General features: G+C 37.6%; 1 protein-coding gene across 2 annotated transcripts in view; it reads right to left on the bottom strand.

Moving 5' to 3' along the window:
• iqgap2 (IQ motif containing GTPase activating protein 2) overlaps positions 1-7724 on the bottom strand; it is a 47205-nt gene extending 39481 nt beyond the window's left edge. For both annotated transcript variants that reach the window (XM_084728996.1, XM_084728997.1), the window contains exons 1-2: positions 7412-7724; positions 930-1029 (exon numbers count right to left, since the gene is read on the bottom strand). In XM_084728996.1, the coding sequence (XP_084585122.1) occupies positions 930-1029; positions 7412-7457 (146 nt within the window). In that variant the 5' untranslated portion in view covers positions 7458-7724. The remainder of the gene's footprint in view (positions 1-929; positions 1030-7411) is intronic.
• Between the last annotated feature and the right edge of the window lie 4842 nt (positions 7725-12566).

The following is a 12566-nucleotide window of genomic DNA, read 5'->3' as shown; positions in this document are numbered from 1 at the left end:
ACAATAATCTGTGAGGAAATGCTGATGCAAATGAGGCTGCACACACTCACATAAGAGAACTGTCATTGCTAAATCACCACTAGGCTTCAGAATATGACAGTAGGTTTTAAGCATCAATTATCACTCCAGGGAATCAATCTCTCTGCGACTGGGTGAGGTTGTCACAAAATCTGTGTTAAAAGAGGCACGCTTACGCTGCCTGTTCCTTCCTGTTCAGATGGATGCCCATGTGAAGAAGGCAGGAAGTGGTTTAGTTTTAGTTTTGCTCAAGAAATACACAGAGCAGAGTCTTCAACAGGTTTAGGATGTCTTTCAAATAACTTAATTTTGAAATCACTGCAAGCTTTCGGGGACTAAAGATTTACTAAACCTACTGAGAAAACTACCAACAAACCCTCTAGACTTTTATTTTATCTGATTATTTCAGTCATCAGAGAGGTCGAGGGCACAGTGGAAAGAGAGCCACGCTTTCCACTAAGTCAGCACCTCCCCTGTCTTAATCACACATGTTCTCATGACCGCTTACAGCTCCGTGTCATGATCTCACGTGCATGCTGATTCTGCCTTTATCTGTCATTACAGTGCCATGCTACTGCAAATATTATTTAACTAAAAACTCCTCTGCTCACTTATCCATCATAAACCCCTCACTGTCAATCCATCACTTAATTTCCCATCCACTCCCTGATGTTTTTATTTCTGCATGGAAATGTTCATTAAACACACAAACTTGTCATACAAAACTAGCCTGCATAATCAAACAAACCTAATGCTCGGTCCAAGGACACACCCAGTGTAATTCCCACGAACTCAGAGTTGTGACAAAGCAAATAAAGGAAAGTGATAGCCTTTAATCAGCATGTGCCATTAAGCTCCTCTTATCTTCAAGGTCTTCTCCTCCCTCCTTGTCAGGTCTCCCGCTGTCTTACCGTTTGGCCTCCTCCAGGTGACACAGGTACTCGTAGGCGATGTTCTGTCGTCTCCTCTCATCCATCTCTTCTGCTGACAGCCTCTCATCGTCCTGAATGGCTGGAAAAGGAAAGCAAATTCAAATTCACTTAACTGTTTTTCATTAGTCAACATACAAGTGTGTTGTGCTTTCATATTGCACTTAATTACAGATGATAAAGTAGGGTTATATCTATAATAATATATTATCATTCTATCAATAAGTAACTTTTCTGATATTGATTCATGCGACAATATAGCAAATGTAAATAAACAAATAGGAGGCAGCAGAGTAACCACTAACTGCAGCTGCCATAAGATAACTCAGTTAGCCGTGCAGCTGGCAGTCCTATTAGCTGACTCGAGTCTCTGCCTGGATTGGAAACTCAGAGCAGTGGCAGAATGGTCACTAGAACCAAAACTCAGCAGCCTCCCTATCTCTGACTCCATGGATGATGAAGACACAGCATGTGGGGACAGAAGAGGCGTGAAGCGGGAGAGGAACAAGAGGCAGGTCAGGTATTAGCAGCTGCAAAAACCGAAAAATCTCCTCTTGAGGTAAAAAGTGGTATTATGAGAATGGACAAGCCAAGGCTAGCTGGTTAGCATGCTAACTCCTGCAAATACCTCTGCAAACAATACATGGACATCTTTGACATAATGCCAAACAGTCATTCTGTTGATAACCACAGTAAATTTTTGACTATTTTAAACTATAATTGTTATATATTGTACCTTTAATGACAAATTTTGTTAAGGTTGTTGTTTAATTAATCTGGACAACAGAAAGTCAGTATATGTTAATACTGAATTATAGTTCTGTGAGACACAACATCAGGGATTTTCCAAATCTGAGAGGGTGGACCTCTCTTCAGATAATCCTTATACACAACAAAGGTCTGTACAAAGGAATTTTTTAGTTTCTCTTTGAGCAAAGATTCACCAATACTGCACCCCTGAACTATCTCCAAAATCACACACATTAAGGCTATTCTATGTGATCTCTTTTTGATAAGTGGATATAATATTTTTTCACTTCCATTCACTGAGCCTCCAGTGAAACTGTTTCGAGCCACCTAGTTAGAAAACCTCTGGCTTATATCAACCAGTGTACTATCCAGACACTGTGTTACCTGCATTAGTCATTCACAGTTATTAGGATACAGAACACAACAGGATATGCTTCCACAATTTGCATTCAGTATTTTATCATAATTGAATGTAAAGAATCCATATCGTCTCCTCACAACAATTTTTTTCCTCCCAAAAAGAAGTTTTTCATTAGACTGACATTAACAGGGCGGTACAAGTCTAAGTAACTGAAAGTTTAAAGGGAACCAAACTGACAGGGACACAAATGGTACAGTACAGCAAGAGCAAGTCTTACTTTAGCGTGAAAGCTTCACATATCTCAAAATTTGATACTCTAATTCACCTAAGCAAACAGACATGAAAGACTGCACAATACAACCAGAGCACACTGACAGGATAATACTAGTTAAAGAGTGTTTATTTTGACTGTCAGGAGCTTGACTGCCCCTCAGAAACAGTACTAAATCCCATGCTCCAATGAACCCTTGCTTGAGGGAGATGAAATAGCCAGGTCAAAGCGGCCTTAGTGGGGTGCCCGACTGACAAGTGACTTCTGCTGAGAGTTGACCTTTACCTGCAGCTTAATGAGATCTCCTCCCCCTCAACGCTTTCTTACCCCGCTCTAATCCAATCAAATCTCTTTATTTCTGGCTGAGTGAAGGAACAATCTCAGACCCGGGGGCTCAGTTTAAGAACGGATCTCTCTCCCACTGCAGCAAGCACTACATCGTGGCTTGGCTGAGGTTTCACATGGAATAGTGTTGTTTTTATGGTTTATATTCTTTATAAGGGTGTAGCAGGCCTATACAGCAGAGTCACACCATCTTCTGCCCATCTGTTAGCCTGCTTTATTACTACCTCTAGTGATGCCAACTTAAACTGGTTAAACCTGTTGATTGATTAGCCTAAACAAACTAATCCCAACACCCAGGCAGGAGGAGGGCAAAATATTACTCCTTTGATGCCACTGTCTAATCAGTGCTAGTTTGAAATAATCTCCATAAATAATGTTAATCATATTCTAATTCATCAAAGTCAGATCTGTAATCTGATTGAGTATTGTGCTCCAGTTACTAAGTGCTGTAATATTTTTTATGGTAGGGATCAGCAATATATTGATATTATATCAATATTATGATATGAGAATAGATATCATCTTAGATTTGGATATCGTAATATTGTGATATGGTTAACTTTTCCTAATTTTAAAAGCTGCATTAAAGTGATGTAATTTTCTGAACCTATCAGACTGTTCTAGCCGTTCTTGTCTTTGCCCACTTAGTCATTAGGACTATATCCACATTACTGATGATTATTTATCAAAAATCTCAGTGTTAATATTTTGAGAAAACACCAGTATAGAAAACACGCCCTCAGTCGAACTAAGTGGCAAAACATCCTGAAAACAGCTGCCCTTAGTAGGGGAAACTGCAAAACTGTGAGTAAAACAATCGACTGTATAAATTAAAGATGGTCAGACTTGACAGTGATCGTGACAACTTACCAATGAATGAAACCATGGTTCATGGGCATTGACATTTGGCCAGGAATCCTAACATTTTCCTGACCTTTATATGGACCCATTTCTTATGCCAGGGAAATACACAAACAAAGGCGGCATACAAAAATGGTCACTTAGTTGTAACATTCCTTCAAGGCAGGATTTCTGAGCAAAATTAGTAAACATAACGAACAAAGTGACAAAGACAACAAAGGATATACTCATTGTATGTGAACAGGTCTGCACAGATGTTTTTTGTTATGACATTATAGGAGACATGTTCACATGTAGCAGCATTGAGGTTGCACAATGCGATATGTTGCACGGAGCATAAATGAACAATGCTAAATATTTAAATTGATAAAACATGAGTCAAAACAGTATATGACTTAAGGTATAAATTCCCCAAAAATCCAACATATTGTAACCTGACAAAAAATGGCAAACACAAATCCATGTTTCAGTGCCTGGATTCCAGTTATTTCTGTGGAGTTGCAGAGATCCATTTGCCTCTCTTTTCATTAGCTTTTGGCAGCTTTGAAAAAGGATTGCCCTGGTTTCTTCCTGAATGCATTTGTGCAGCCTGTCACACACACCAGCTACATGCCATTTTAGATGTGTTTTTATTTCACAACATTCAAGCTGAAAATGAACACTGCCACTCAGTCATCCTCAGCGTGTAACCACAATGACTCCACCTACTGCAACATAGTGTGCATACCCTTTATCGTCATCCCTACAGTATCACAATATTATATAGCGATAAGCAGTTTCAAGGTAAATGGTGATACATTTCCTGATGATTAGTTTTATCGTTTCAAATGTTAATTATTGTGATAACCGTGCTTGATTACCACACATTAAAAAACTCCCAGTAAATACTATCCAGTATCATGGAATAGCCTAAAAATAACAAGATAATTTTTATTATAAGGCATATCGCCCGGCCCTGTTTGTAAATTTTATGTATTGAAACTACATTGTGGAGTCCACAGGGACAATACAGTATACTCTACTTAATCAAGCCTCAGTGGAGATTGCCTGAATCCTTTAAACCTCTCAAGCACCCTGTTAAATTCTGACTATTCATCACCATCCACCTGCACAGACATCCCTTCACTGAGTCTCAACAGAGGCCAGACATATAGTACTCACATCTGAGAAGAGACACATGTCAAAAACATACACACACAAAATGTGAAATGCCCTTAACCCTCACAAGGACAGTATCTGTCCAGCCATCCAATCACAGATCAGTGGCCCAGCTGCGCAGTTGACATGGATGCAAATGTGTATGAACACTCGTGTCAGACACAGGGGAGCCCCAGTGCAGCCATTACACACTACCTCTACTGACTCGCTCACACACTTCCTGGAAGAGCCTGTCTGCACTCTTGCGCCGAGCGTTATATTTAACTCTCAGGATGGGTTTGTTGCTTTTGTGTGTCACAGGATCACCGGACCTGAGTTACGGGCTCAATGATTATGACTCATGCTTTTGTTTAGCTGCAGGGTTACTGGGGTGTGGGGGGGTGGGGGGGTCCAAAAATCAAGACTTTGTTTTTGAGACCATTAACTAAAGTTATTCTGACAGTTATTGAAATTAATTTCAGGGAATGACTTTGCTTTGGTCCCATAACAGTACTTGCAAGTTAAAACACATGCAGGGGGAAGCCTTCCTTAGGACAAATGTGGCCTGTTTCACACTAACAAAGTCAACAAACAGTCTGTTGCTTCCTAAGACTACCATATCTCCCAGTTTTTGCAACAAACTACTCATTATTTGGGCTTGTTTTTCTAAGGTCAGAAATCGTCTTGCCCAATGTCAATTTTACTTCCCCCTGTACAAATTGTTGTACAAATGTATTTATTAGTGAGTATAAAGAGAGAATCCCCAAAGTTGCACAATAACACAATGAAACAAACCAATCGCAGCAGCAGTGAACCACCAACTCCTGTGCTCTGTGAGGTAAAAGTACAGGTTTTTCCAAATTAATCTAGTGGCTTTGGAGAGACTTATATTTAGCTTATATAACAGCTGTTCCCTGTTAGAAAATCTCATCTGAGAGCAAGGTAAAGCAGTGAAAATATTCTAAATATAATGTACACTTAAACTGGTATTGATTGTTTGAGGTGGCTAAAATATACATGTTTAATATACAATAATAATAATAGGTTTTGCTGCTTATCCTGTCCACAGAAGTACATTAGAGAAACAGAGTTCACAAGAGTTCATGAGCTGTGTTCATCTTATCATGACTTATTGTATGTTTTCCTATTGTGCAAATAAACAATTATATAACACAGGCTGTATGTTAGGGCTGTAAATAACGATTATGTTCATAGCCAATTAATCAATTAGTTGTTTGGTCCATGAAATATCAGATAATATCCAAAAGGTCTTGTTTTCCCCACAACCGAAAAATTTCCAGGAAAAAAATCAGAAAGTATTCACACTTAAAAAGTAAGAATCTGATTTTTTATATAATTTAAACCAATTAGTCACTTATCAAAATAGTTGTGATTAATTTAATAACTGATGAATAATCAATTGATTGCAGCTCTAATATACAATAATAATAATAATGATAAACACTTATCAAAGCATAAACATTTGTTAGATAACATTTCTTCAGAACAGATTCAGATACTTTTGAATCCAAAGTAGTGAAACATTTATCTGCAAATACAGCTAGTAGAGCTGCTACAATGTGGCACTTAATCGATTAGTCGGTCAAAAGGAAATCACTTGCCAACTATTCTGATGGTTTATTAATAGTTTCAGTCATATTTAAAGATGTCAAACATTTGCGGGTTCTTCTTTAATGTGAGGATTTGCAGGGTTTTTTGTCAGTTATGACAGTAAATCAAGTGTCTCTGGGTTTTGGACTGTTGGTTGGAGAAAAGATGCAATTTGAAGATGTCACTTTGGACTCTGGAAAATGGTGATGAGATTTTTTGACATTTTATAGACTCGTGAGTAATTGATTAATTGCGAAAATAATCTGCAGATTAATCGATAATGAAAATAATCATTAGTTGCATCCCTAACAGCTGGGGTGGCCTGAATGCAGAGCAAGACAGAATTGGTCGAAGAAATTCAATGGGCCAAGTCAGAGGCAAAAAGGCTGCATTGATGACACAATTGATTGGCGTTATCTCTTAAAGTTGCCCTTTGCCCACAGATGTTGGTCAGTGACAAGATACATGAAGTAATCTCTGACTTGGTTAAGTATTTTGCAGACTTCAGGAATGTTTTTATATCACTTAGTTAACACAGTTACAAGTTTGACATACTTATGCAGTCAGTTACAGATTTCTTTAGAGCAGCAAAATCCCAAGTTAATGGTTAACCTATGAGAAAATGCCTTATGTGTAGTCAGGCTGATATGCTGACTATCACCATTAAATAAATAGTCTAGACAAGAGTCACTGTGTTGCATTTGGGGACACTTTGGGGGAAAAGCACAATTTAAAACGTTCCTGAGTGAAGTTGTAGATGAGAGTGCAGCCCCCAAACCCTAACTTCTAAAGCCTGATGGACCTTGAACTTACCACTTGTAATGTTGTAAGCTCTAATTAAACAACCAGGATGTGATTCCTTCACTTTAAAACCTCTTTCACTGACAGTTTGTTTACTATTTTCCTCATTAGACGACATTTTATTTCTATTAATCTATATTGTCAGGGGCTGCTGCCACACCTACTGAAGGTATCCTGTCGTCCGTTCAGGTGCTGCTGAACCACCTGTTGCTCATCAAACATCCCTGACATGGCACTTAGCTTTAGCTTGATTTCACCATAACCAGGCAAAAAGACGGGAGTTAATGTTATGTGGCGTAAAAACGCGCTAGAAGATGAGTTACTTACTTCCATAGCGTGGCTTTTGTAAAGTGGCGGTTTCTTCATGGTGCATCTTGCGTCGTTTCCTCCACTCGTGAACTCGTCTGAACTGGAAATAACTTCAGCTAACGCCTGTCAGCGGTATGCCGCGCCTCACAGGATATATTGATAGGAATAAAATAACTGCTGAAGCTAAGTGGGAAAAAATGCCGAAAATGGGGCACAACGGTCTTCAAAAGTTTCATGAAAGCGCCAGCTGTCACTTGCGGTAGACAATCCCCATGGTGGTGGTGGTGCGTGTGTGTGTGTGTCTGTGTGTGTGCACTTCTTTGGCTTCACTCCTGAGCAAAGTGTTTGTGTTATCTTGCCCCCGCCGCTACGCTCTGAAGTGAAATGATTGACGGGACAGGAGATGGAGATGTAGCACCTTGCACCACCTGGCGGTCAAAAGTTGGCTCGTGATGCGTTAAATGACATTGGGAAAAGTGGGAAATACCGTCACACCACCACAGTGCTAGTTCTCAAATGGGGGTCCTTGGACCGCCAGGGGTCTGTGGCACTCTGCCAAGAGGTCCGTAAAAAGATTGCAGATTTACTGATTTAAATGACCACGATATTAAAAAATATGTTATTTTTGTGCTTTAATTGTTAATTAATGAATAATGTGTAATATTTTTAAATCTAAATCACTTAGATTATGTTCAAGGCATATCATAGTCAGGTCACAGGCTAGGCCTTCATTTTATGTTTATTAGGCCTACTTTATATGTTCTATTATTATAGTTTAAATAAATTTTATATTTTTTATATATTATTCAAAATAGTCAAAATTCATTTTTTTATACATGTCTAACATATTTTTAATCACTTTAAGTTTTGTTGTAATTTCACATAACTGAACAGAAGAAATGAAAAAAGGCTATGTCAAATTAGTCCAAAGGGACATAATAATAATTGTCACAATAATCATAACAATAAACTTTATATAGCATGTTTCAAAACACAGTTACAAAGTACTGTACAATAAAGACAGAATATATTTAAAACAAGAAAAGAAAATGATCTAAAAGACATAAAAACTAAACATATCTTTAAAAAGTGTGTTTTTAAAAGTGATTTAAAAGATGGGACAGAGTTTGCTGCCCTGATCTCCTCAGGCAGGTTGTTCTGCAGTCTTGGAGCTCTGACTGCAAAGGCTCTTTCACTGTTATGTACACATCATGCAGTGATACAGCTGAGGATCTCAAGGAGCAGAGAGGAACAAAGGGAACTAAAAGCTCAGCTAAGTAACCAGAGGATAGGCTCCTCAGAGCTTTGTACCTAATGTGCAATATCTTATAATCAATTCTAAAACAACAGGTAACCAGTGTAACCAGAATAGGTGAGATGTGGGATCCTCTGAATCCTATATTTTCTATTTTGCAAGGGGTCCTTGGCTGAGAAAAAAATGAGAACCTCTGTATTACAGCACTTGTGCTAAAATTTTATTATCCTGTGGTTTTATTCAGTTTTAGCTTATTTTTGCATCATGTATGTGTTTCTTAAATATATTGTCTTAATGCCTTTTTATGTCTTATAAAGCACCTTGAATTGCTCTTGAAAGTTGTTATACCGACTTGCCTTGCCAAGGGGATCCCAACCTTTTTCATGTCAAGGATGCCCACAGCAGATGCATATCAGACATGGACCCCCAGTTTTAGAGGAGTTTGTCTTACAAGTAAAATGCAGTACCTTTCATGTGGATGTCCAGTCAGTGTTGAAGGTAAATGTAGTCAACTAACACAATACATTCCTCAGTGTGTGCTATATTGACAGAAAAAACTGAGCTCTATTGGTGCCAAATTTTTCGTTCTTCCTGGCTATAGGCTATTTTGGCTTGGATTTCTGGTCTCTGCCTCTTAGTAGCTGCTAGACATGAATATTTTTGTCACCTAAAACAAGAAAACTCTATTTTCTCGGTCAATATAGCACACACTTTTGCTGCAGTTGACTACATTAACTATCAACACTGACTGGACATCCACATAAAAAGTAATGAATTTTAGGTTTGAACATAATAGTCTTAATAGTGATTAAACAAGGATGACTATAAATTGCAGTCAATGAAAATGCCCAACTCTATTTCTTTCCTTGTTGTTCCAACTTCCAAAAGATATGATAACAGTTAGAAGTCGATTTCTTCTACTGGGGACCCCCTAAAACCCACTCCAGGACCCCTGTTGGTCCCCAGACTCCGGTTTTAAAACCACCACCACTGAGCCAATAGTGTCAGTCTTTTTTTTTTTTTTTAAATTGGTATAATAATTTCAGTACCTGACTTCATCCACTAGATGGCAGCGTTACTTTGAAAGTATAAACAGCCACACTTATCTCTCAAAGTACTGAAACATGACTACCTGGTAAACTCAGAGGTGTTTTTATTCAGTATTTTGTCTACTTCATTTTTGTTAAGTTAGACTAATATTAGTAACAGTTCATGGTGCTGTACAATACAATTGAATGGCACCACAATACACATAGATAGAGCTTTTAAATTGTTTATAAAGTTCTCTAACCTTTTCAACAAAAACTTAACATTACGATCTTCATAAAGATTTATTGCAAGACTGTTTTATGAATACAACATATTTTATGCGACACTTTTCATTACACTGCAGTAGTTTTAGTCGGGCATATGTAATAAACTGTCAACTTTAGCCTCTGAGGGAGCTTACACATTTATAAGTACCCATGAACAAATATAGGTATGCTACATGAGCAAAGGTAAAAGTTTGCACTGCTAGAATTGAATTGTGCGTTTGTCTTAGCAAAATTAAAACTCAGTCTCGGTAAGTGCAGACATGTAATATATACATGGAGTATGGAGGTTTGATTTTATTTTTATTCTGAGGTTAAGATAGGAGTTATGAAATAAAAGCACAACATATTATGCTAGAGAACATAACTTTTATTGTATATATGCTCAAAAGCAGCACAGTCTGCAATCCCTGCCTTTCCAGTTTCTAACATTGTTCACAGGGCATCATTTGGCAAATATTTCTTCACATATTTTCACACTTACGGACCTCTGAACATATAGCTCAGCCATCCTATGACTGGCAGGCCCTTCACAATAAACATACACAACTTTATTCTCCACATACATTTGATTACCTCCATAAAATGGATGAGCTGAACTTACAAGAGTGATACATTCACATTTTTCCCCAACGAAAATCAGAATATTGCCATCATTTTTCTGCCAGAATAATTTACAATAAGAACACAAAGTTGAGCACAAAAGAACAGAAGTTTTCTTACATACATGCAAGTTTGAGCACACGCACATACACACATACGCACACACAGAGTAAAGCGGGTGAACGGGGGCTTGAAGCCAAGGACACACACAGAGATGTACAACAGTGATACAGTAGATGGACTTATCGCTTGGACAAAGCAGGAGACACATGAGTCGACCAAGGAGCTTTTACACATATATCCAGAAGTCCACCAATATCAGCTTTGATATGTACATTATTTACACTCATGCATCCACATACACACACCCACACACACCCACACACACACACACACACACACACACACACACATAAATACAGTACATATAAGCAATACCCAAAGTACCTCAAACATAACAGGAAATATAATTTCTCCCCAATATAACACAACAGGTAGATCTGCCTCTAATTCAGCATCCAGAGCCATACAGATCGATCCTTCTGTTACTTACTTTACTTTTTATATCAGTGCATTTGTTTAGAATCTGTATGCTATACTTTTGCTTCAAAAATATTGAAATCATATGGTCAAAAAATATCTGTTGCGCAATAGCAGCACACTTCATTATATATTTTCGACTGATTTTACAAAATCTGAGAAAAAGTTGGGTCCATGGACGTGGATGCACATGTACAGTACCACTGTGGAAGCCTGTGGTATGTTTTTTTTTCTCTTTTGTTGAGTAATCTTAACAGAGCCGGCTGCAGTGCAAGGGCAAACTACCTCTACGCTGCAATCACAGATAGCACAAATACAGAGAAAAGCAGGAGGACACTGGCTGGTAGCCACAGAAAATACAATCCACAAGACTGAGAGCAACTGAAGTGTTATGTTAGATGTTTCTGAAAAATATCAACTTAAATTAAATGTTTAGAGGTATTTTAACAATATGAAAATAGCAACATGATTTTATTATCATTATCTTTAGCAGTATGCATTGAGGTTCAGATGTTGAAAGACAAGATACATAATAACTATTATAAGGTAGGTCATGACCATTTTAGTCACATTTTATTTTATAGTACACTACTAAGACATAACGAGCCTTAATTTGTATAATATTAAACAAAAAAATAGAAATAATATCTTCTTTATTAGACATTAAAAACACAATTATCCTATAAGTATACACCATATGCCAAATGGTAAACTAATAAGACATACAAGCTGTGCTTTGCATCAAATTAGACAAAAAGTAGAAATAATATCTTCTTTATTTAACAGTAATCCTTATTAGACTTTCTTAGAGAGTAATTTAGGACATATTACAGCAAAACTGTACTGTAAACTTAAGTATGTGTTTTTTTCCCCACTGTTAGACCCTCTTTGGACTTTATTAGAGAGTAATTTGGGACACATGACGAGAGAACTGTACTGTAAACTGAAGTGAAATCACATGCATTCTACTTCCCCATTTAAAAACAATATATGAGTCACATCTCCTAAGTAAAGTCCAGAATTATAGAGGTAGAGGAATAATTTGTCTATGGGTGACTGCACAGACGTTTTGTGATGCTGAAAGCAGATAATGTGATTTGATCAAAGAAGCAGACATAAGTCTGGTTTCTCTGCCAATTGTATGGGAACAACCAAAGAAGGTGTGTCTCAAGGAGCAGATATGTGATTTTGCTTTAGTTTACTGTACAGCTCTGTTGTAATGTGCCCTCAGTTACCCTTGAATAAATTCTAATGAGGTTATAATAAAACGTCTAATACCAATAACAAACATATAGTTTTTGTATATTTAATACAAAGTACAGCTTGTTACGTCTTATTAGTGTGCTGTAAAATAAAGTGCAACCCATGTTTTCAAGCGTGAGATCATGGCAAAATTCGACTTTGAACAAAAATCTTGCTAAGTCAAAACAAATGTTGGGGTTCAACTTTATCATCTAGTGTT

The sequence above is a fragment of the Lutjanus erythropterus genome, chromosome 10, assembly GCF_056507025.1.
Source record: "Lutjanus erythropterus isolate fLutEry1 chromosome 10, fLutEry1.hap2, whole genome shotgun sequence".
Lineage (NCBI taxonomy): Eukaryota > Metazoa > Chordata > Actinopteri > Lutjaniformes > Lutjanidae > Lutjanus > Lutjanus erythropterus.
Note: the sequence above shows the minus strand (reverse complement) of the source record. Positions and strands in the feature narration are given on the sequence as shown.